Raw genomic sequence first — 26,155 nt, forward strand, 5'->3', positions numbered from 1 at the left:
ATATTTCATAACTCAAGCAGAATGATTTGAAGCATCAGYTAAGTGCAGCATAAAGAGCTTCAGGCAAAACCATCTTCAAGTTGGACCAAGGCTTGAAAGACTTTCAGTTCCTTATATGACACTAAGATACAGTTACTGGTAACACTAGTGAACACTGGCAATAATACAGCAGACACTAAGGGATGGTTTACTCAGAGTAAGAAGTCAGTTTTGATGAAGGAAGGAGAATACTTTTCCAATACAGTCCTGTGCTGCAGCTACTGCTGTCTTAGAACATCTGCAAAATAATGACAACTTTAGCATGACTCTATACATACTAGATCAAGCACATCTAGCATGAATGACAGTAGTGGAGAGGGGGTAGCTGTTAGCCTGAACAGCCATCCATGAACTTTTACCAGCTGTTGGAGTTTGTAAGAAACCAAGCAGATCAAGCATAGCCCCTATAATCATATACTATATATTAGTCTATAAGTGTCCTTAAGAGGTCTCCTACACAAGAACACTCCAGGCACAGCTGCAGACTTAAGGCCTCTGGTAAAGGAACCTATACCATAGGAAAGACACAGARGAGATGAAGTCTTTGCCAGGGCCTTTTAACGCAGGGTATTCATTATACTGAAGTCCCCTGTGGAAGCAAGGCAAATACACAGAAAAGGACAGAAACATTTAGCATGGTCCAGGCTACCCTGGGGAAAAARCCCTTTCCAACCTAAAGTCTGGTGAATGGTTTAACCCTGAGTATGTGAAAACAGAAGCCAGGGACCAGAAGAACTTAATGCTATTAGCCAGACTACATCCTGGCTTTAGCTGTAGCCAGTCTCCAACATTTGGGAAAAAAGTAATTAAAATTCTAGATATCAGCTTATCTATCAAAGGGCAGACAAATTCCTTCCCAGTTCCACATCTCGTGGATGCCTAACCAACTCTGAATTACTGGGGTACAACATGAACATGGTGACAAAAGAATGATTGAATACCAATTAAATCTGCATCCATAAGATGCCTTCTCCTTACATACAGCAAAAGTAATTTTCCCAGGGAGAGTTTTAGTCCCAGCTGCCTTGAAGGCACTTGCTTATAATATAAGGATTACTCCTTGCCTCTGTACAACAGATAACTGGTAAAGGAAAATCACAGAGTTGGGAGACAAGTTCATTTCTAAGCCTATTTCAGGTCTTCATTGTTTGTGTTTTGCTAGTAAAAAAAATAGCCTTAAGACATTAAKCAAGACCTCAGATARAACTGATTCAGGATAACATGAATTTGCCTCTGTATAACAGATAACTGGTAAAGGAAAACCACCAAGTTGGGAGACAAGTTCATTTCCAAACCTATTTCAGGTCTTCGTTGTTTGTGTTTTCCTTAAAAAAAAAAAGGACATTAAGCAAGACCTCAGATAGATTCATGTTACCATGAATCAGTTCTGTCTCAGTGGAAATTTTACTGGTCTAGAGCATGATCTTAGCAGAAACTCTARTAGGTTTCAGAATATCTGAAAATTAGTTACAGACTTTTGTCTTTCCTATCTGCTTCTAGAAAGAAAATAGGCTTGGCTTAAGAAGAATTCACTATAAAAACAGCATTTTTGTTTGTTTGTTTCTGCCACTTCAGAGATCTCTTGGTTCAAAGCTGAATTCAAACATAACCCCTTCCATTGCTAAGTTTTTCCCCTAATCATTAAGTTTTTYTCTCTCACAACCCCCATCCTTCTCTCCATTCATTCTACTACTGACTAATAAGCTCAGTCTGTTGTAAGATGACTGAGATACAAATAAGYAGTTATTAAAAAGATTAAAAACCAAACAAACAAAATTACAAGTATGATAAAGAAAGCACATGAGAAAAACCCCTAATATGAACAAGCACTTACCAAGAGAAAACAACAAAGTGATAATGAAATGACAATGCTCTACCTGCCTATTTAAAGTCTGTGAAGCAATTAGTAAATAATTATGAAGGCAGACATTCAGGTGATAACAATTCTAAAAATTAGCTTTCACAGTTTGACCAATCCCTGCATACTCACATTTTAAAGCACCTTTGGATAGCCAGTAGCTTTTCTTTTTACATCTTTTTCCATTCTTTGACTTTGAACAAGGGAGGAGTCTCCCACAGGACTCTTTTTCTATCAAAGCTTGCTGTAGCACTTCTTCTGTACAGGGAAGCAGATGCTGTTATTTTCAAATGTGAGTGACACAAGGAAAGAAAGCAGGATCCCAAAGAAAGATTGGGTTTCCTACATGGTATTGCTTGGGCCTGACTTCTTCAAAGAGAGCAAGTTAAAAGGAAAGCTTAAAAAGTGTGGGAAAAAAAAGCAGTTACTTAATCTAGAAAAAGCTGTAAGGAGATACGATAACAGCTTTTAAATCATAGAAGTGTGCTGCAGGGAACTTCCTTTTCCCATATTACTATGGAAGAGACAAATGGCAATAGTTTGAATTTGTTCCAAAGGAGGTGTAGGATAGATGTTAGGAAAGAGCTCCTAGCAGTATCTTGAGCAGTGAGAAAAGTTCCCTGAGGAGGATGTGCAACCTCCATTCCTGGCGGCTGTTAACAGAGGGGTGTCTGGGCAAAATCTGTCCTGGCGACACAGTGGGACTCTGAGCTTCTGTCTTTTTCTTGATTGGAAAAAATTATGCAGCAGCCTCAAGGGGGGAAAGAGTACTGTAGCAAGTACCAGAACACATGTATCATGCAACTAAAAATAATCTTACAGACTCCTTTCTGTCAGTGTCTCTCCATCCATGCTAGGAACTAATTTTAGATACTTCAGGATAAAATACTTGTTTTACTCCTGTATTGCTGATTCACATGATACAGCACTCAGCACAGACTAGACCTTAAATTTCTCCAGAGAAACCTCAATCATCTTCTAAAGACAAGAAAAAAAAATCAAAGCTATGTTGAAGGAACCAATCTCAACTTGTCTCTGGAATCTTGGTTATACATATCCATCCCTAGCATATTTTTTATACAGCAGACAATTTAATGATATTGCACAGCCAGTTCCTTGTCAGAAGATATCTAACTTCAYGTGAACTTTTGCAGCAGTATGGAAATCCTCTGCGAAGGAACTAGCTATGCAATAAATGGYGAGTCCTGCTTCTTCAAGAAAAGCTTGTGTGAGACTTGCCCAGGTGATGAAAAGAGTCTGCGGCAGAAGCAACAGAGCTGTAGCCACAGGCTGCAGGGCCACAATGTACCAGGAACAGGGAGAAGCTGTTCCTTTATACCCTCCTCACCCTATTTTGAAGCCTGAAACAATAGTTTCCAGCCCCACTTTCCACGGGAGCAGCAGACGGGGAGGAAGATCAGGCCCCTTGCCATCCAGTGGAGCCCTCTGCAAGGTGCTGCTAAAAGGACTGTATAACAGACCCAGCACGAGAAAAATATTTTGCTGGACTATCCTGTCTCTGGAGGTTCAGAGTACTGCAGATACACTTCAGGAAAAAGAAAAGAAAAGAAAAGAAAAGAAAAGAAAAGAAAAGAAAAGAAAAGAAAAGAAAAGAAAAGAAAAGAAAAGAAAAGAAAAGAAAAGANAAAGAAAAGAAAAGAAAAGAAAAGAAAAGAAAAGAAAAGAAAAGAAAAGAAAAGAAAAGAAAAGAAAAGAAAAGAAAAGAAAAGAAAAGAAAAGAGGAGTTGAGGAATGCCTTTTCCACACCTCTTTTAAAGATCTTAATTTAGGTGTGCTCTCTTGGTCCCATGTAAGCTCTGCACATCAAAACATGGGCTACTTAAAACACAGTTGATGAGCTGGGGRATTTTACATATTTATACATACCTCAGGCTATGTAGAGAAGCCTCTTTGGAGAACACAAAGCATGTACAGGCTTGACAGTCTTAATCACTTATAAAACAGCATGAGGCTTCTCATGAGGTTCTGGCTCCCAGAAGTACTGGGAACATCGATCCTTTTAAGGGTAAAAAGACTTCTTGTGTAACGTAAATTCTTTGGGGGTGGGGAGAAGTCCTCATTTAGCTCTAGAAAAGTTGGAATTACGGCCTTAACTCTGAGCATCTCGTTTCAGGAAACAAGAAGGGGCAGAGGTCCGCCGCGCTGCTGACAAGAACCGGCCGCGGCCCGCTGACGGCGCGAGCGCAACGGCCGCAGGGGCGGGGCTAACGGCCGCAACGGCTCCGCCTGCGGGGAGGTGCTGCCCGCAGCCAAGATGGCGGCGGCGGCGGCCCGGGGCGTGCGCTGGAATGCGGGCGGGGCGGGCCGTGTGGCGAGGCCCGGCCTCCCTCCACCGCCCCGGGCCGCCGCTCGGCGCCGACTGCCGCCCCTCGCCGCGGCCCGGGTAGGCTGCGGGAAGAGGCGGCGGCGCCGGCGGGGGGGAAGCCTGGGGCAAGCCTGGGGCGGGAGGTGAGGGGAGCAGGCGGCGCTGTGAGGGGAGCAGGCGGCGGCGGCTGTGGGAAGGCTGGGAGGCGGGCGCGGCTGCGCCGAGGGGCCGTGTCAGAGGTAAAAGCGGCGGGACCTGCCTCCACGTAGTTCGTGAGGTCGCCTGTGGGCGTTAGATACGGATTTGTGGTTTGCTTTTTCTTTTTTAATTATTATTTTTTCCTCCTTCCCCAACCAAAGACCTGAAGGGTATGTTTTCTCTCCCGGAGATTATCGCTGAAGGGCCGCTGACGAGGAAGGGACATGCTTGACAGTTGTCCTCGGTTGCTGGTGTCGTGCTACGTTGTTTACCCAAAAAGGAGAGGCTGAAACCCCGCAGTTTTCATCCTTCGCTCCTGGGGTTATGGTACAACTGCAGTAAGAAAGCGGAAACTGCAGAAAGAGCAGCTGGGGGCTGAGCATGGTAGGATCTTGAACAGCAGCAGCAGCAGGCATCGACGAGCAGGGGAAGGGAAGGGATGGCATCCCGAGAGAGGCTCTATGAGCTCTGGATGCTTTATTGCAATAAGGTAGGTATGTTTTTAGGCTATTTGTGTGCCATTTTCCTCTTTATTTTGTGAGCTGCGTAAAATGCCTCYGTAACATCTTTTAATACAAATTTTTGCTTAGAAGTTAGGTGAACTTGGGTGGCTTTGCTGAGGGTGTAACTGCCCTTCTTAGATTATTTATGACCTTGTCTGTTCATTTGTTATTTAGGTTGGGCTTTTTTGTGTATGAATTACAGAGCGCTGTCGTGGCTCAGACTGAACACTTGCTTCAGCAATACCTTTTAATTATCTGAACGCATCTTATTTTTCTCTTCTTAGGGCCTGTGCATTAAGATGAATTGTATTCGTTTAATTCATTGCTACCTGATATGTAGCTTTATCCTCATGTTTTTTTATGCAGCTCTAGTTTCACTTAAACCATGTTACTTAAAGCCTTTCCAAAGAGCGGATTTATTAAATTACTCCCTAGCCTTTTTTCCTTTACTGGTGTTATCACAGTAGCATCAAAGTACTCCATTAATAGTAATGAATTTCACCTGATAAGACTGTTGTTAAAGCATTATTTTCTCTCTATTTTACAGCATAAAGCGATTCATATGTTTAAAGTACAGATTCTAGTTGCTGCCAGGAGTGCTGAGTCTGTATGTACAAATTGGTTTTCTGGGTTACCTACACAGATATTTGTATGCTGAAGAACGTAGGGAAAAAAAATAACAGTAAAGATTGTGAAAAAGAATGGACCTGCTGCCATATAAGAACTCTGTGGCAGTGGTAAGGGTGGCTTGCGGTGGCCCTCTTCTCTGGTTTGTTTTTGCTTTTTTTCTCTTTGCAGTCCCATGCAATATACATATCATGGTTCCTTTAACTTTTCAAACTGGTAAGTCATTAAAGGTAGTACAAACATTCTCTTGCTATTCTTTATGCTCTTGATTCACATCTAGAGTAGGACTCCCATCTCAACAGCATAAAATATGAGATTTTAAGTATAGCACTATCTTAACGCAAGCTGCTAAAGTGGTGGATAAAGGTTGTGTGAGGCAGTCTTAATTGTGGCTTTTCTTAATTTTGCGCAAGTTTGCAACTCTAATGCTCTCTATATAGTTAAAAAAATAAAAAGAACTAGTGCAGACAGAATGCCATGGTATGACTTTATAGTGATTCCCACATGGGCAGTCTGTTGGGTTGAAACCTATTTGCATAGACCTTTGCCATTTAAACTAATGTAGTAATGCCAATGGCAGTAGGAAATAGGCTAGCACTAGAGGAGATGGATATTTTGCCAGTGAGTTCATCGATGTGAGAAGAACAAAGAGTCTTGGAACAGACTCAAAGATTTCAGGCTTTCCTCAGCCTTGGGCGATGCAGGGATGCAGAGATCAGGAGATCAGCCAAGCTCTGCATTTCTGTGCCCAGCCAGACTTTGTCCTTTTCCTCCCTTGCTTTGTGAGGTTCTTAAGTGTTTTTTTTTTTTTTTTGTCTGGCTTATTCCTTTTCCCCTCTTCACTGATCCTTCACAGTCCTCCTTTGTATGCTAGCAGGAAGGTTGCATAAATAAAGGAAAGCTAGTTCTAACATATGCATTACATCACCTGGAGAGAGGATGATTAGCTCTTTTATAGACGTGGTATATGTGCAGTCTGGTCAGATCTCAGATGGTGGAGGATGAGATTCAGACCCTTTCGTTCCAAACAAACAAACAAAGCAAAACAAAAAAACCTCTTGGTATACTAAGCCTTCATGAAGCCTCATTGATATATATATATATATATATATATATATATATATATATATATATTTTCCTCCTGCCCCAGCCATTTAATTGAGGCACATATAGATAGATTCATATGTTAAAATGACTTCTTTTTAAGTAGAAAAATGTTTTGATTAATAAAAAGGCCTGTCTCTGAAATTTGAAGGCCATTAGAGTGAWTCAAAAAAGTATTTTCACGTTTTCAAAAAATTCTGAACACAAAACATCTTATCCTCTTCACTTGACCAGTTCTAAAAACAAAGCTAAAATGACTTCTCYTTTTGCTTCAGGCAGGCATCCAGCATACAGTATTTCATCTCAGATAAAGTTTGGAGTTAAGAGCAACTGAAATTAAGTCTTGGCATGTGAAAGGTTGTAAATAGATTATTCTTTCCTCCGTTGAAAACATCTTTGTGCTGTACTTTGCTTTCCTCAGAGCCAGTCTAGCCAATGGGGGAAATGTAGCAATGTATAATCACTAGCAACATGATACTGCTTATATGGTAGTTCATGGAGAAGTCCGTTAAGAATACCCAGTGAAGAGTACTATCATAACCTCTCTGTTGCACTGTCATGATTTTACTGTGGCTGACGTCCTTCTGGGAAAGGAAGATGTGCAAGGTCTCCAGCCTACAAAACCTGCTGCAGAGTTGCAGATGAGCAAGATGGAGTTTGTTTCTTTACAAATCCCAAATACACAATCCTAGCTTTTGCAGCTCGGTTTGTTAAAGAAACAGCGAAACCTGAACTCAGTGTGTGTGATGCCTCAGATTGCTACTAATAACTAGTCTTGTTTGGCTTGCGTTTTCTGTGTGTGGCTATTTCTTTATTTATTTTGAACAAGTTCTTAATGGTAGTGTGTCAAATAGAGCACTATGTGCCATCTCAGCAAGGCTTCTCACAGTTTTAAAACTATGAAAGATGCTGTGTTGCTACCTTATCATCTATCCTGGGTCATGACTTGTCTCTTGTGATCACTTGACATCCCTGTGCAGTGTCAAGTGTCAGCTGCAACAATGACTCAAGTGCRAAGTAGTGTTAGGAAAGCATTTCTGTATTTTCATTGTCTCTTATGCGAACTAGCAATTAGAGATTTATGCGGACAGCAGCCTGTAGGCAGGATCTTTGCAGAAGCAGTGTGTGGATGATTTTGTGTGTATGAGGGATCTTTTTTTTTTTTTCAGTTGTCTTTACATCTGGCAGCTTCTAATCTAGGAATGATGGGTTTGGGGTGTTCTGCTTTGTTTTCTGCCTCTGTTCTGCCAAAAGCTATCTCATAGGCCAGTAGCTAAAAAGCCACAGATTAGTTGGCTGCTGAAGATGACCAGTGAGTGTAGTGGCCACATGGATTTATGATACTTTGGTGCTGCGTGTAGACAGTTTAAAAATTCATTAAATTTAGTGAAGTTCAGATTTGAGTCAGTGGAGGATATATCACAGCATTGCATTGTTAAAAATCTGAGCTGCTCCTTACTTGAGTGGTTCTTTGTTTTTTAGGGTTTTTTGGTTTTGTTTTTAAATGGTGATGTCAAACTTTCTGTAAAGAAAGCATTGTTCACCATGCAACTTGCTGACATTTTTTTTGGTGGTTTTCAGTTTAAAATGGGGATTTTATTTATGTTGAATTCTCTTCTATTAAACAGTGCTGTTATTCACTTGGATATTGATATGGATATAGACTGCTGTCTTTTCATCTAGATGCAGGAGTACATGCTTGCTAAGATAAATGAAATATATATAGTACAGATAACACAAGTTCATCCTTATAGCAGTCACTAGGAAAAAGTTTCTTCAGAGATCACGCAGACAATGGTAGTACCAAGTACTAAGCATGTGGGTCATCACTTCAAAGCTGTGAATAACCTAAAAAGGAATAGGAAATCTTAAATAAGTGAATATGCAGAAGATCTCTGAAAATGCTTTACTAATGTAAGTTTATAGAAAAGGAGCTCTTTGTCTTTTTTTTTTTAAAAAAAAAAAAAAAAAAAAGCTCTTCCCCTGTGCGAACCTCTCCCCCCCCGGTCCCTCTTCCCAATATATGGCACAAATTTGTTCTCCTTTATGGTGTACTTCTGAATGTATGAGTGTATAGAAATGCCAGCAAGAGAACCTGAATGCCTTGTCAAGGCAAAGTAAAGCGTAAATATCAAGTTCTCAGCTCTTAGGAGCATTTCATGTGGAGTGTGAGCAGTACTGTGAAAATCGTTTGAAAAATATTTTTTTCTCTTGAAGGAAAAAGGGGAAAAAAAGGCAAAAAAGGTAAAAGTCAAATGGTTAAGTTTCATAAGAGCATACTGCAAATTGTTACTAAAACAGGGCTATTAGTCCAAAAGAAACCTCTAATAAAGCTGTTATTTCCAAGTAGCATCTGCAAAAGTGGATTGGAGCAGACACTGCTGCTCATAACCAAGGGGCCAGGATAGCTTGCTTTGTAAAACCCAAATTGCAATTTAAAATTGTTTCAAGGTTAGGCTTGTAATATGTAGAGCATATTTCCCTGCTGGGCCAAGTCTCATGCCAAGGCTTTTAGATATGGTAAAAGCCCTCTAAATGACCCTTAATTTTAAGATGGCCCATCCATTTTTAATTAGCTTTGTTAGGTGGCTAATAAAGAGCATGCCAGATCACGTATTACCAGAACTAACTGTTCAGTCAGTGGGTGTGCTGTACTCACTGAACCCTGTCAAGAAGCTTTTCTCTTATTTATTTAAGAGTTTTAATTCTACCAGACAGACTTTCACCAAGTAGCTGGTTCTTGKTTTTTTTGTGTTGTTGTTTTCCACTCTTTAGTAAAGTCATGTTTTCCTTTAAGTACCTCCTTAGCTTGTAGGTCATCTAATAGCTCAAAGGCCAAGCTGTTGGTATATTTCTCAGCCAGCTTCTAGCCTGCACTTCCTGCTTCAGAGATGTTTAGTTGTAGTAGTATTAGTATAATAAGGATTCTGTGTATTGGTAATTGTAAAGCTAATCATAAAGTTCTGGTCTTTGCTAACACTGAGAGAACTGAGACAGATCACTTGCTGTGTTATAGAAGAGCAGACTTGTGTGAAAGCTGTTTTCTTTTTTTAAAAAAAAAAAAGAAAGAAAGCTCTTTGCACTGTGTTTCTGTGTGATTTTCACAAAAGCTGGCTGTACTGAAATAAATGCATTGTAGTTTGCTCTCTGACATGGTGAGGGATATCTATATGTTTTTTCTTTTTAAACTGATGTTATAGCATGGAAAGAGACTTACTACTGTAAGTTTTATAGGAGAACAATTCCTAGTCCTAGATCAAAAGCTAACAGAAAAATGTGGAATATGACTTCAGCAGGGAGTGATGCATTATCCTAAAATTGTCCTAGAGTGTTTAAGTCCTTTGAGTTATTTTTGCCTCATCTGGGAAGAATCCCCAGTGAAGTTCTGGATCCTGTAGGCTGCTTTATAAAAATCAGAAGAAGACTTCAGTGAGAAAATAAGTAGTCTTTGGAGGAACCATAGTTTCTACATTAGGAGGTAAAGACCACTGTGAAGAGTGAAGTGCTGCAAACTGTGACAGTATGCTAGTTGAGCTAACTTTTATTTTTACATGACAGCCTCTAAGGTCAGAAGACCAATACATTGCAAATACTTATAAGTTGAAGCTTCCACATGTGAAATAAAGGCATTTAATTGACATGAGTGAGCTTGTTTGCATTTCTAGAGTAAACAGTTTGTCTAAGTTAATGTGTGCTCTGTGCTGTAAATGGGCAGAATTTGTGAAACAGAAGAACTTTCAGGTTTTCTGTGCCTTCATCCAGCCTATTATACARAAAGATAAATTTGGCCTTAAATTCTAAGAATAATCTTGTATGGCTTTGGATTCTTTTAAGGGGCTGTTCCTTGAGGCAGATTCCGTTAGCATGGCTTTTGGGGCCAAAAGTAACATAGAAGGAGGGTTATCTTGATACTCAAAAAATAATCTTGGAGCAGGAACAATCGTATCATTTTTCTCAGTATTGCTAAGTCTTGCTAAGCTGACCTAGTAACTGATTGTCCCTGAGAAAGGTGGTCCCACTGTGTTGTCAGGCTGCTCCTTCACTACTGTCATGAGGTGTTGCCTCCTGTACAGTGTTTTATAGCTTCATCAAATATGTAAGCTGCATCAAAAGATTGAGGGATTTCATAAGATGTTTAGCAAGTGAGAGCAAATGTACACCTTTCAGAAGAGAATTATGAAATTATAAAGGAGAGCTCATCAGTTTACATTAAATAATGTGAAATCTTGCTTTTAGGAGGTTTTTAACGTATATCCCCAGTATAAAATTGGGGAGTATTTGTAAACAGCAAAAGTTTGGTCAGAGTGGCTTTTAGATAAGTTCATTGTAGGGCTGCATAAAACAGTATAAACTGCATTAAACAGCATTCATTTATCTAAGCGTTGTTTCTCAGACAAGTGTTTGCAAAATTATGTTTAGTTGTGAAGTGTGCAATTCAACAAGAATATAATCTTAGACATGAAATTTTAAACGCTGTGAAATACTGACCTTTGCATCCTAAACACGACTTCATCCTGACTTCAGCTTGCACTTGTCCTCCTTATTATGCAATTGCTGATTTGTCGGTGATTCATATCACACCAATATATAGAATTACTGCCTTTGTATAAGATAAGGAAGTATTCTGCTCACAGCTAGATGACTGCTGGAGCAAACTAAGTACTCAGTTAAAGCGTTTTTTTTTTGTAAGTCACTCTCATGTGAATTCATGCCTCTGCTGAAATTAGTGAATGAAGACTTATTTAAAATATTATGTAAAGTGCCTTTTTGAAGAGTATTTWAAATAAATTAAAATCCGCTGTTCAGAGAGTGTTACTTGCAAAAGTCACAAATTGCTTGGAGCGATGTGTAGGTGAAACTATCCTTGTTATGTTTTTATTTGAGATACTGAACTAAGAATGGATATRGACAAACAAGAGCAGTTGGCCTTCAATTCTAGTTTTACTGTCTGCTATTTAAAGAGATTTCTCATAGTCTGAGAACTAATATAGTTACGATATTTACAAATATAGAACTTTTCATATAAATGTCTCATATATACGAGACAAGAGTGGCAGATTCTCCTCACTGCAGAACTCCTGGTTAGGTTGAGATGGCAGGTAGATGCAAACAGAAAAAAGATGCAAGAAAATTGTAACATTTTGCAAGCAACAGAGAAAATATATATATATTTTTTTGTTACTTTATATTTAGTAATACATACATAGTCATTATTTTTACATGAAAATGGGTCTGAGTTTGTCCATACTGATACTATAATATTCAGAGTTGTCCTACTGTGCAGCATGAAGTTCCTATATGTTCACGATTTTGGGAATTTACTGCTTTATAGATTTAATGAGAAATGTCCAGTTCTAAACATACCAACAAAAGTGGAATATACTGAAGATCAAGTTCTGAATGAAATGAATCTTATGTTGTGAGATCTCATGAGAGAATGTCTCTTAACTGGAATGATTTATCACAAAACTTGAAATGCATGCTTCTGATTCTCCATGTTGACGTACTGTAAGAGCAATGTAGCAGTGGCTACTTGCGGTACCCGAATTATGATACTTAGCTTGGTCATCTTGTTCRGGTATAGCACGTGTCCAGATAAAAGCATTGCAGAATCAACTCAAATGTCCAATATATTTGTGTTCTAATACAGAAATGGAATTGAGAAGAAGGCTTACCAGCTGCCCATTGACTGGCATTGTAGCTTAATGCTGGAATCCAAATGCTGTCAGTAGACACTGTTAAAATATTTAGACAGGTTTAACCTTTCTAAGGGTTAAACAGCTGTTGTAGATCAGAAGAGCTGCTTTAGTTATTGAACTTGTCTTGAGGAGAGAAATACATGTGAGAAGAAAAATGTTAAAAACATGCACATCTATCAGCAGTAGAGAAAAGCATCTTTTTTTAAAAGAAAATTTTTGGGGACATCATTTGTTCAGGTAACTTTTCCAATTTATCTTCTGGTAAAATGCAGTGGGTAGAGGAGGATGGGAAATGCAGTAGAAAGTAACAAGAAAGGATGACTAAACCTGATTTTTCTCATCATAAAACACTTTGAACTTTCTCATCTCACTGTGAGATGAGGCTCCTGCATGCATCTGCAAATCTAAACATTAACTTTGTGCATGTTGATGCCTTTTCCAGCATTTAAAGCAGTTAAAATAATTTGAGTAAGTCTGTTCATGATTAAGGATTACATCTAAATACAGTAAGGAAGAGTAGTAAGTCACATTGAATAGTCTGATAACCATTGAGTAACATTGCTAACTATGGCTATGTAGGAATAGGAAAAGAGTGCTCTTTTTTGCCATCAAATACCATTTACTAGAATTTGCCTGAGACCATGTGGAAGCATACTATAAAACATTTAAAAAGGAGTAAGGAAGCCAAGGCAAAAGTTGAAAGGATAGCGCTCACGCTGATTATCAGACTTGAACAACAATGCCATGTAAGTCTATAAAAACAAAGTGAAAATAAAGCAATTTGGGTTTGATGCCTTCAAATAGATGACAAGACTATTTTTCTAATACTAGTAATCATTATAGGAAAGCATCATACTTTCAAGTGAAAAATGGCAGAAAGCCATATGGAAGAGAATTTAAGAACTGAAGATACATCTTTAGAAAGCTATTGAGATTTCTTTTTATAGAAGCATCAGGCAAAAAGAGGAAATGTTTGGCTTAAGTGGAAGAGCGATTAGAAATGTAAACTGACAATGCACACAGGCCATCAGCCAAGTTTTCCATAATCCTCAGAAGTTTTGTAGAAAGTGGGTTGCAGTGGAGATGGGGATGTTTGTAAGTGGTGCCACCAACTCTGCGTAGAAATAAGTTTGCCTAATGCGTTCGTTAGTGTGTAAAAATTGGTTTTGAGTTACCGGTGCTTTTGATGAAATCTTGACTAGTTGGAATGAACAGATATCTTGATAAATGACTAAAKTTTTGTAGGAGCTTTAAAGCTAAAATGGTTTAACTGCTCCTTCTGTGGAGGAAGGAGGAAAAAAAGTTATGTCACTGGAAACAGTTTTGTTTAGAACACTTGTTCCAAACAGTTCTAGTTTTGAACACTAGAAATCTCTAGTGTTCACATGCTTTCAAGGGCAGACTTCGGATTTGAGAGAAAATGTGATGAGAAGGAAGCACCTTTCATATTCTTTGTGCAAAACTGCTTAAAATAAACTTGTTAGAGATTTCAAATGGCAAAAAGTGCACTGGCTCAGGTATGACTGCACGCTGCTTTTGCATAGGATCTAACTTTGTTCATGGACAAAGTTTTTGAGAGTAAAGTAGGCTATAGTGAACAGGGCTGTTACTTGCGGGCATCTTATATTACTCATCTGTGATAATCATTTAAAAAACACATCAGGTAAGTGTGACAGATGCCAATAACAGTTGCATGAGTAACACAAATTTTGGTATGTCCTAGTTGGAGTCCTAGAGTTTTGCAGGGTGCTTTTGAAAAGCTTCCTTCCACCTTAGATAAAATATAGGAACCGTTTAGTTCAACTATGGTACAGTGTTAACCTGAGAGCTGATGAGGTGAAGAAGACAAAGCAAACAGTTAAATCCATGGCTAAAAAAAATAGAAATTTGCCTTAGTGTATAATAACCATGTGGTACTTTGAAACAAATACAGGATTTGCACACAGATTCTCTTCAGCATTTTTCCTTATCTGCAGAAAGATTTTTACAAATTTTGACTATTGATGTGGTCAAATAAGAGGCTGGGGTGTTTTGTCTGTTGTACTACCCTGGTTCCCTTCAGCCTGTGTTCTTTTATTGTTTCTTGCTTTATAGCAAAAGTTATAAACTTTATATTTTAGCTGTTGTAAGACCAGTATGCGGTTGCTAAAGCTCAGCCTTTTTCTCATTTCAGTCAGTAATGTAACTTTGAATTTCCAAGCAAACAAACATTAAAACCTAAACTTCCTTTGAGCTATTGTCTGAATTTTCATTGAATTGAGGCTTGTCTTGATACTGTACAATATTTGAGATCATACTGTTTTATTTGCCTTTGAATTATTTAGAATGCTTCTTGTTCCATAATGTTTAAAATACAGCTTCCAGCTTTTACTACTGTTGGTTTCTTGTGTTAATTTTGGGCAAATTGAAAGTTAATAGAATCTAATACATCATGGTATGGTAAATTTCTGGTGAGGGTGCAGTGGACTCTGGAAAACTGGACTGCTTCGTGTCAGTTTATATGTGAAACTTGTCTAGTGGTACCTTCTGTCAAATGTGAAGACCCTATTGAAATCTGAGTTTTGATTAATTGGATTGTCTTGTGGATGGTGTGTGTCAGATGTGATGCTGATTCAGTTCAGGTACCAGACTCTCTTTTATTTTTGTCATTAAAAAAAAAAGACGAGGAAAAAATAAAGTTCTACTTCCATTTTAGTAAGAAAAAAATTTTTTTTTCTTTTTTTGCGGGGGGAGCTCTTAAGTGGAAAGGAAAATGAGTAACAGCTCTCAGAATTTATTATCTTAGTCTAAGGCATTAGTGGAATAATATTTCTTCATGTATAGAAAAGAAGAAATATATCAACATTGATTCACAGTTACTGTGAAGTAAATTTTATAGTGTTGTCTACATGTTTGTTTTTATACAAATTTCTATGCAAAATGGGAGTTTCTGCCTGTTGCAAAACAGTTGTTTGTGACTTGTTTCACTGCAATTCCTGCTTAAAAAAAACCCCAAAAAACAAAAAGCCTTCCTTAATTCCAGAAATTGAACARAATGCCTTGTGAATTTTGAAAAAGATCTATAATTACTTTCCAGGACTTCTTTTCAATAGCTATTTAAAAAAATAATATTATGATTAAGATAATGAGTTGCACCCAAAGGTGATTATTTTGGTAATTAGAATTGATTGATTGAATTCAGCACAGCAATTTCACCGGTTTAGAATGGCTTACTGTGAATTAAGTCTTTTATTAATTCTAATTGTAGTGGTGCTGCTCTAACAAAGTGTTCTCAAGTTTTTATTTTATAGTTTGGAAAGGTTCATGTAAGCACTTTGACATGTAGCAAGATAAAGGCTGCTAGGAGAGTTTGTAGTGAAATTGTCCTGTTTCATGTCTTTTAAAACATGAAACAAACCTTCTTATCCCCTAATGAATAGTGCATTTCAAATAGTCTTTAAAAATATCGTACAAGTCTGTGTTATACAGACTGATTCAATTAGTTTTAGCACTGATAGACAACCTGGTGATCTAAAGGGGCGTTTCATATTTTATTTCTGAACRTTATTCTTTCCAGGTCTAATCAGCCTTAACACCACGGGATTGTTYCTAGTTTAAATAAAATGCTGAGGGATGGGGGATTAGTTGCTGTAATACCTGAACCAGTGAGATTTTATGGAAGTGCTGTTAAGCTGAAATCTACTTTGAAGATTGGCTGCTTCATGTAGTAGTGAAATGAGGCTGTCTATTTTATGACTGCATGTTAAATTTAATGACTTCAAACAACTGTCCGGTCAGACAAGTCAGGCAGGCACTCTGAACTGCGCTGCAGAGAAGTTTTGCCTTTAAAGCATGGAATGTAACACTGAAAATAGCCTCGGGTGGATCCAGCTTTTGTTTTTAGCGACTAATACTTCCTGAATGAGGCTATAAAAATTGTACTGAGCTTTGCCCTTCTAGTCCTGTTTGAAGCCTTAGGAAAACAATTTCTTTGAACTTGCAAATATCATGAAAATTCTGCGGAAGTAGAAGGTACTGTTAAATCTAAAAGCAACAAATATATAAACATAGTGTCAGTCTGAAGTCTTGGGTGAATGTGCCTGTGTTCTGCAAGCACAGGTCTGAAGAATTAAATGAGGGGGCTTTAAAAACCCAGGTTTGTCTGAAATATTCTAAATTAAAGTGGATTAAGCTATAGGAAAAAAAAATTATTACTGACTTAAAACTTTGTCCTGTTGACAGGTTTTTCCTAAGTAAACTAACTATAGTAACTAAAGAAAAATGTCTCATCTAGAATCTTTTCATTCATTTCATCAGTCTTTTTATAAAGAGTATAGAAAGTTAATGTAATTTGTAGACAACTCAGTATATCACAGACAAGAGCCTGTCCAATTTAGTGTCTGTTTTAGTTGCAATTTCTTTTCATTTTGTAGCTTTAGAGAATACCATATCTGCTAAAGGGCATAGACTTGTCCTTCTGTCTGCTGCAGGCTTTGTGTTAGTGTCGGTAAGGTTTCAGTATTGAGAGCTTKTTTTACAGTTGCACTGAAGGCTTATGCATTTTATAATTGTTAATATATTAGATTTTTTAATGGGAAACTTGCTTGGCACTATTTGACCACAGTATTGCTTTACATAATGTAGACCAGTGTGAAGGTCAGCTGTTCTTACTTAGCAACTTTTTTTTTCTATTGTTGCACTAATCAGGTAGGTAAAGGAAAAAAAACCTTTGGGGGGGTTTTGAATTTTGGGTACCTATCACTGGCCTGGCAGCCTTTCTCTTTACAGCGTGAAGAGCTGAGAGAATCTGATATGRAAAAAAAACAAAAACAAAAAAACCCTAAAGATTTTCTTGTAAAGTAAAACAGAAGTATTTAAGTGAGGGAAGGAACGAGGAAGTCTTTTCACTTGAAGGTGTTGTGAACTACGCTCTGTTTAATAGGCTTAAAAGACTTTCTTTACTGCAGATGAATGGCTCCTGCTATTAGCAGTTTCACAGGCCTTCATTACAATCCACTGAGCTCAGAAGCCTTAGCTTAGTCCCTACATATTTGTGCCTTACTTCATAATTACCAACTAAAGGGATTTACTTTTAACTTTTTTTTTTTTTTTAACTTCACGCATATCCTTACAATGACAGATCCGAAAGATTGTCTTGCTGAAACTTGGGTTGTTTCAGCATATCACTCTGAAGATAAATAGATAACTTACTGAACTTGGATTTTGACTTTTGGGAATTTTCAGCCATGGAGTAACTGTCTTTCAGGAGTTTCAGGAAATGTAGTTTCTATGGATGGGTTGTTATTCAAATAAGATATCTAAATTTTCTTGCAAAAAGCTAGACTAGTTTCAGGTAGATAAATGAAATGCTTAGGAGGATTGTGAATTTAGAAGTAAGCTGCAAATTACCAAACCTAATATTTTGGTTATAGCTTTTGCTAGTGATTGAGAAGCTGTAACTGATGGAAGATGTTCTGTTACCATATGTAGCCTTTTTTCTGCTTTTATTGATGTTATACAAATCAAATTTCCATCTGGCCTTCTTAGTGATCTTACAGGGCATATCTATGGAGTGTGCATGGACTCGGAAAGAATATCAAAATAAATTGCGTTTATCACATTTTGTCCTTGTGGTGTCTTCTCAAAACTGATATTGCAGTGAAAGTGTGCTTTAATAGCATGGTACGTTTTCAACACAGCACTGCTTAAAAATGATTTGGTGCTGTTGTCCAACATACAGCCTCCAGCTGTCTCTGGAGTGACTCGACAAAATGGTAATTATAGAAGAGGTGAATAATAATACATTCAAAGGGTTCTGCTGCTTTTACTGGTAGTATTACTTATGAGTACTTAAAGACACTTCATTATGGTCTAGCTAAATGCATTTTACTGCTTCCTTAGCAGGAATGAGAGGGAAAGACAATTTATAGTGTGAATCAGGTGGAGCTGGGGTTGCGGTTCAGTGACTTGTTGCCCTTGGGGCCAACATGGGTCTGAGGTGTTCCCGCAGGATGGGATGCATCCTTCTCCTGTGTGGCAACACAGGTATCTGTGAGGTTGCACTGTGGATTGGCTTGGGAAATTGATTTCCCAATGAAAACAGACAAACATTCATATTTGGCTTAACCCCCTCTCCTGAGAAAAGAGAGGGTATGGGGAAAGAATAGAAATCAATTCKAAATCGCACTTTAGATTAAAGGGTGGCAGCTGACCTCAAAGTTCAGCTCAAGAGAAAAAGGGTGCATATAGGATAATGGCAATTTACAGAGTGCAGAGGAAGCAGTTCATACCCCTTAGTGTCTGCTTTTGTAACAAAACTAAAATATTAAATCAATGCAGAAAGACAAGTGTTTTTTTCTCGTAAGTGGCCATCACTTCCATTTTGGGGAGAATATTAAGATGCCTTCAAAGCAAGTAGGCTGGTCCTCAGAAAGGTATGAATTCGGCTGAATTTTAGGACTGCACATTTCTGTGCCTGTTTTGCCATGGCTGATGTTCACCGCTGTAAGTTCACTTTAACTGCTTCGGTAAAGACCAAGTATCTTGCAGCTTTCAGCAGGTGACTGGTGCATGTTATAGGATATAGCCTGGTTATAGCTTTACTGCTAATACAGAAAAGGGGAAGCCTGGGCCAGATACGAAGTCTGGAAAGTGATTGTAACTTCCATTTCAACATTCCATCACCTTTGAAACAGCTTCTGTGTCTGCATTTGTAGCAAAACTGTTTGATATTGGATCACTTTTTCCTGGAATGATTTGGTTCTAGTTTATAGGACTTAATTTTTGTTCATTTTGGAAAAAGGCATACTTCTAAGGATGGTTCATAATAGGGATTTATTGTAGTGTTTCTTATAGATTCAGTTACTAAGTGATCTTGTTTGCTTTTTGGTTTTTTTTTGTGTGTGTTGAGTTAATGGTATTGCTTGGTGGGAAACCTCTAGATTTGATTTACARTGAGTCAACTGTTACGTAAACTGTCTTCTAATGGCACATGTCAATAGTGTTACTTGGTATTTTGATATTGAAGATGATTATTTTAGTAACTGTGGATAATATATAATGACTGGGCTGGCAGGAGATTGAAGTGGATGACAGTTGGGTTAGAGTGCACTAAAGGTAATAATCAAACAATACTGTAATTCTTGGGGGTTTTTTTGTTTGGTTTTCTCCAGAGTTGTGTTTGTGTATTTAGATAGCGGGGACTACTTGCTGTGTTTCCCTTGCTAAGAGCTTTAGTGGCTAAGTGAATAGACTTATATGTGCACTACAAGTAAGCAAAAACTTTTGGCCTTTTATAACATCTTTCATCTAGATAATACTTTCTCTTGCATATTTTGTCTGGCAATGGTCTCTTACTACTACTTTGTACTGTTAGCCTTTGCAAAGGCATAAGAGGTTAAGGATAAAGAGAAGGTTTAATTTAATCTTAAACTTGCAGCAGATTTAGACTATAACTATCATTAAAAAGGAGCAAGCAGACATTTAACCTAATTTTGTCTTCTCTACTCCCCTTTCTYTCATCCATAACCTTTGGCTAAAGCAATTTTAAGTCAGATTATGATGTTATTTGCACGTTTTCCTAATGGTACATGGTCAAGAAAGTTTTCTTACAGAAGGTTACTGTCAACAGGTAGAAACGAGCCTCAGCTGTGTCAACAAACCTCTTTAAATGCTAACAGTCATTTCAGTAATTCACATTATATTTCAGGGAGAACTTGCATATTTCAAGTAAAAGCTGTTCTTCCAACTGAAAAGTCAAATAGATTTTTTTTTTTTTTTTTTTTTACACTTGCAGGAGCATTATAACTATTAACTAAGCAAAGGCTTAGACATATGCAGACGGTTTCCTTTTATTAACTTTACTACAGAAGCTATTGGTTCATACTTTGCAGCCAGAGCTATGTTGCATTTGTTGAAATTGCATCCTGTGAAATGGTTGGCATGTGGCTAAAATAGCTTGCTATGAATTATAAGAAAGTTCAAGCTTTTAATATCTAGATATTTTTGAAATCTCATTCTGCAGGCTGAACGCTAAGTCTATAAATAGTTTTGAACACAAAGCCAACCGCATMCGAACAAGTTTTTTCTGCTACTTCTAGGCCATTCTTTTGGATATTGGCAAGTCTCAGTGCTTGCACATCCCTGGGTTTGGTTTTCAAGGTGTTTGATCTCTGAACCTGAGAAGTGTGTATTCTAGACCCACCTGGCTGAGATAATCAGTCACCCTCTGTAACTTGAGGTTGGAAGCTCTGAGTTTATTCTTTATCTCAATGGCTTCCTTCATTCTGTATGTTGCAATTCTATCTTGAGTACAATTAATATGTGTATTTAAGGTAGCTGGCAGTTTAGTGCATATCAAACACACGGACGAGTCTACATTACACTTCTGGGATGTAATACTACTTTGACAAATTTTGGAAGAGAAGAAGAAAGGGGGTGATGACTTCAAAAAGAAAACCTTTGGGAGAGGAATGAAAGCAGAGGCAGGGAGAGGAAGGTTAGGTTATGAAGCAGGGAGAAATTAGGAGTGAAATGGAAGAAAAAGAATGGGAAGAAAAAGAATGGGAAATAAAACCATTGGAAAATGGACAAGATGATGAAGATACAGTGAAGRAGAGGGAAGCAAATAAAAATCTGTATCAAGCTGTGGTTTTATTTGGTGCCTCTTCTCACCTTATCTGAAGGTATTTCATATATAATTAATAGTGGTAGTGAAGTTTATTTCTTCAAGCTGTCTCTGACCCTTCTTGCTGAAGTTAGAGGTCTTGCTTTGGGGAGAAAGGTAAGGTCTTGAATGAGGAAGGGATTCTCATATTTTTCATTTCCTGTGCTTGTAGTGAAAATATGCATGGGGACTGGTTTTGGAGTGCTTCAGATCATGGATTTCCATGATTTGTTTTTTTGTTGTTGAGTGTTCTTGTCTTGGAGGCTCTTTTTTATTTAGCTACCTTGAAGCGAGAAGACKATGCATGTCACTCTTGTTTGATTTTTTTTTTTTTTTTCTTTATCACCAATGTTTGCTTAGAATAGTGTGCAAGTTATTCAGATTGTTCCTTGGTCTTAACACTGCAAGGAAATAATCTGACCTGCAAGCATCTATAGCACTATAAAGCAAGGGGAGAAGAAAGGAAGGAGATATGGGAAAGGAGAAGGCTGAACAACAGCTTCAGAACTTTTGCAGAATTTTATAAATTATGAAATAGGTTTTAAATTACTTAAATATTTACCTAAAGTATTATAAATTCAAAAATTATTTTACAAACTATATATGGGATATGTGAGTGCATGTGTATTAATGTGTGTGACTCGGATTCTGTACGTGGCCCTTGTGATGGAAGATGTTAGCTTTGGTCTGGCAGTCTGCTTTTGAAAATTAAGTGCTTGACATTAAAGTGAAGTGATGTCAAATAATGCATATTCTGACAGCCTTTTCATATGTTTCTATAAGTGTCCTCCTTCCTCTATCTGTAAGGCACATTGCTTTGAGCCCTCAGATGGGAAATAGCAAGAGTAACTGGAAAATATTAGGGGTTAAGTTGTTTGGTTTCATTAGACGTTAAAACATCAGCAGCTGCTGCCTTAGGTTGCATTAATAAGGACATTTCATCACCCATCAGAAGATTGTGAATACCACTATCCTACTACTATACTGCAGTGAAAGTGAGTTTTACATACTTTCACTGAAATTGAATTGGTTTTCTTTGATCATCACAGGTGTGGTACTCGCATACTGCTCTATCTGTACTGATTCAATTGCAAAGTACGCAGAGCAGAATTCTCTCTATAGGGCCTGGGGGTAAATGGTGAAGACTAATACATTTGGAAATAAAAATTGGGACGTGCTTTTGCTTTTGGGGGCTACTAACCTCAGAGATGACTTCCCTGTCTCCTTTGGGTTTGCAAGGAGATGACTCTCTGATAGTTATAACACTGTGGCACAAGAGAAGCCTTTTTATTACAGTCGATAGAGTTAAGATAACAGAAAAAAGACACTTCTACTGTTCTAAGTTCCGTGCATCTAATCATCTAAACACTTTTGGCAAACAATTTACCTGTTGCTTTTGCAAGACTTGCCTGTTTGGTGATTCTTTAAGTTCTCTAAAATCTCTGTTCCCCCTGCAGGCACAGCACCCAGCCCTGGCAAACTGCAGGATCATGAGCAAAATCTGTTTGCTTGCTTGGGAACAACTAGGAAGCCTAAATTTCGATTTCTTTGTTTTCTGGATACGTAGTGCACAACTCGCAGGCTGTGTATAGCCTCTTGAGATACTTCATCTGGCTCTAATCTGCTCATAGCCGCCTTCCCTCTGGAATATGTTCTCTCTCTTGTTGTTATGAATCAATGAATGAAGCAAAAAAACCAAATTATTTTGTGATTAGGTTTTCATAGGAGTTATTTAATTTTATAAGCCATGAGAAATGTTGTAATGTGCTTACTATCAAGAATAKAGTATACTAGTAATTGAAGTTGCTATGTATTAGAAAACTGAAACTCTGGGGAGTAACTAAAGCTCATTTATAAATCACTTTCGGAATTGGTACCAGTAGGTAGAGACACAYAAACTAGTGCCTATCTAGTCAATGCCAAAATGTCACATCGGCACAACATAGTTGAGAGTTTCAAAGGGCATAACTACTTATGTTTTAGTCCTAAAAGTCAGTCTATTTACTCTTCTCTCCCTGACTGAAGCACTTAAGATTTCTTTTCAACCTAGCATTGCAGAGTTTTGGCCAATCATCTCGGGTGCTATGTTTCATAATGTGATTTTTTTTTTTTTTCTGTTACAGAAAGATCCAGATTACCTGAAGCTCTGGTTGGACAGTTTTGTTTCTAGTTATGAACAGTTCCTGGATGTGGACTTTGAGAAGCTGCCAACTAGGTATGTAGAATTACAGACCTGTTCATCTTTGTTTGAAACCTGAAACAGACCTGGCTGAGATCCCAGGCTAGTTCAACCTCAGTACTGCTTTTAAACAAAAGATRGTTTTTATTGTTGAGTGCCACTCCCTGTTCTTTTGAAGGTCAAGTTGGGCTAGGAATGATGAAACTAGGCAAATACTGGTATTTGCATTATATCAGGAGATGGCATTCACCTGTTCTTCCTGATAGAAATACAATCATTGCTTGTATGTTGCTGAAGTAAGTATGTGAAGTAGTATTAGTGGGTATTAGCACTTCTATCTGTAACAGAAGTGAATGGATAGAAGAAAGATGTAGGCAGAGTTTGTAATTCAGGGATTGCTTTAAGGTTAAGGATAAGGTGAATGCTGTGTAACTGATTTGGATGATTTGAATACCTCTTGTAAAGTTAAATATGCGCAAATGATAGATTTAAAAGTGAGTTCCTTCTTTGCATTTGTGAAGGGTTCAGCTCACTGACTTGAGCAGTGTTGCTAATCTCAAGTACTGAAATAATCATGAGATGGATGTGAAAAATCTATTTTTAAAGTCCCATACTTAGTATTTTGAATTTGCTTTCCATATTTTAAGGATCATGCTTTCAAGACCAGTTTTGGCAAATGTTGAGAAATAGAAACTTGGGCACTGGGTGTTTTTTCTGGCTTTTAGATGAAAGCTGAGATGCTTGCATGAACTAAACCTTTTAAGAAAAGCAAGTGTTATAGAAATCATGAGAACTGGCATCAGCATTATAGCAGCTATCGCTACTGATGAGTGAATACAAGGAATGGCTCTTGCTGCACCCTGGCTGCAGTCCAACTGTGTTGAATTGAATGGAATTCTCTAATGGGCTTTGGATCAGATTGTTTGAGGTGTAAGTAATAGCCTCCACTGTTACAAGGAAATGTAGAATGCTGAAACTGAATCTCAGTGGATTAAAAAATGAACCTCTTTGCTATTTGTATTAAATTTTTCTCTTAATGACTATGTTATTGCAAAATATATAGTGAATTTATTAACATGCAAAAGCTAAAACTTAATTCTGCACTCTCTTCCTAAAGAACTGTTGTCTTTGCAGTAAGGCACCATAATGTATCCTACTGTGGCTAGTTAAGGAAAAAAGTTATCCTTTAACATACATTTTTTTTAATCAAAATGAGAAAAGTGGAAGATACTCTTATTTTGATGCTTTTGTTTAAGGTGTTTTTTGCTGTATCGATTTTTTTTTTTTTCTTACAGCAACATATCAAATGGTTTTAAAAAATTGAAGCTTAGCTGGTCAGAACAATAGCAAGATTTTCGTTGTGCTAAGTGATGGCTTTCAGTGTAAAAATCCTGTACTTTTTGAGGTTAGTGACTGGATTAGTGGTTTAATCTGGAGGAATAGACCCATGTGGATTTAGACTCATTTTTCTAACAGATGTAGAGGAAAAATACCAAAACAACGTAAGGATGAAGATGGATAATTCCTGCGCTTCAGCCGCTGGATTTAAACATCATACGGTTTGAAAGTAGATACWGAAGTAAACAAAGAATTGCTGTTTCTGTCTCTATTTGCATTTGGGATATAATGAGGCATATGAAAAATGGTATATTTCTGGGTTTTTGTTAGTTCTTATTGCAGATGTTTACAATGTGGAGCTGAGCTTACTGAGCTTGCAAGGGAGAAAAAGCAGGTCCGTGTGGCTCCACGAAAGCCCCATTTTTTTTTCCCTGCAGTCTTCTCTTGGGTGTCTGGGAAGAAATGAGTTTATGCAGTGACCTTCGTCTTATTGACGTACTCTTGGATGGCTCTACTCTGCCACACAACCTTTTTTTACAGTCCTAGAAGGAATTTTATAGTTTGTGCTGCTGTCTTGCTCAGGCAAATTTACCTGAGATTAGTCAAGAGGTTCAGGACTGATGTGAGCCTGTATCTAAGCACACATGGTTCGATGTGCAGTATTTTCCTAACCCATACCACCTTATGACTTCATACCTAATCTGTAATGTTTTTACTGGAGTTCCTTTCTTTTAATTAAAAGACTGTATCTGTCACTTGATCTTGGAAGTGATATATGATGTTAGCTCATATAAGGAACTGAAGCAACTAGTGCATAAATTTCTTTTACCTCCATCTTTTCATGTGTTTTCTAGCTTCCCCCTCCCTTTTTATTTTCATTTTATGTTGTTTTAACTTCAGATCAAGTGCTAATGGTATTTATAGTGATTTTTTTTTCTGCAGAAGGTGAGGCTATTCTACAATATGATAGCTATGCTGACAGCTGTGTGCATTGAGCACAAAGGATTAATACACTCTGTTCTTTTTCTAAGCCATTTGTTACATCTTTGCAGTATTTACACTGGGATGGATAAAATCTTTACCAGCTGGTGGGAGGGTGTCTCCCCCCTCCCCCATTGAAAGAGAGAAATTATCACAATTACCTCTTAGTTTAATGCTTCTGGAAACAACAAAAGATTCCAGAGTGTCATTGTGTTCTTTTCTGGTTTTGGTTTGCATGCAGTCAAGCAAAGGACCTTAAGTGAAACTCATCCAAAGTTGCATAGACACCATACTTTATTTATATATGGATTTCAAACCCACATGAAAAATGATGAAGGGATCATGATAATCATGCTGATTATATGTTTACTGGAAACTCGGTGATGAGAAGTGAAGTTTGATTTTGTATAGCCTGTGTTTTTAAGTGGTTAGCACTTTGCAGGAGGAGAGGTGAGTCCCAGTGTGTGGGTTTAAACTGCAATAGGATGAATACAATTTGGAGAGTAATGTAACCTCCTTTCAGAAACCTGGGATGGCAGACTAAAACCACATACCAACTTTAAAGCAATGCAAGGTCATAAATGAAAACTTAAATGTGCCAAGGACTCTCTCAGTTTTAGGGGTAGGCCACCAACAATCAGACAAGAACCTTGGTAGCA

At 37.8% G+C, this 26,155-nt stretch overlaps 1 protein-coding gene and 1 long non-coding RNA gene across 2 annotated transcripts in view; one reads left to right on the plus strand and one right to left on the minus strand.

Annotated features, from left to right (window-relative positions):
* Positions 1-3,803, minus strand: part of LOC146598925 (uncharacterized) — a 25,416-nt gene extending 21,613 nt beyond the window's left edge. The window contains exons 1-2 of the long non-coding RNA XR_014895135.1: positions 3,785-3,803; positions 2,030-2,152 (exon numbers count right to left, since the gene is read on the minus strand). This is a non-coding gene — a long non-coding RNA (uncharacterized LOC146598925). The remainder of the gene's footprint in view (positions 1-2,029; positions 2,153-3,784) is intronic.
* Positions 3,804-4,259: 456 nt separating this feature from the next.
* The window catches only part of NBEAL1 (neurobeachin like 1), a 91,438-nt gene continuing 69,542 nt past the window's right edge, over positions 4,260-26,155 (plus strand). Inside the window, exons 1-3 of the mRNA XM_085299352.1 lie at positions 4,260-4,301; positions 4,583-4,911; positions 23,122-23,213. Of these exons, the coding sequence (XP_085155478.1) occupies positions 4,861-4,911; positions 23,122-23,213 (143 nt within the window). The 5' untranslated portion in view covers positions 4,260-4,301; positions 4,583-4,860. The remainder of the gene's footprint in view (positions 4,302-4,582; positions 4,912-23,121; positions 23,214-26,155) is intronic.

Source organism: Rhea americana, unplaced genomic scaffold, assembly GCF_003343005.1.
Source record: "Rhea americana isolate MKP2758 unplaced genomic scaffold, rheAme1 scaffold_15, whole genome shotgun sequence".
Classification (NCBI taxonomy): Eukaryota; Metazoa; Chordata; class Aves; order Rheiformes; family Rheidae; genus Rhea; species Rhea americana.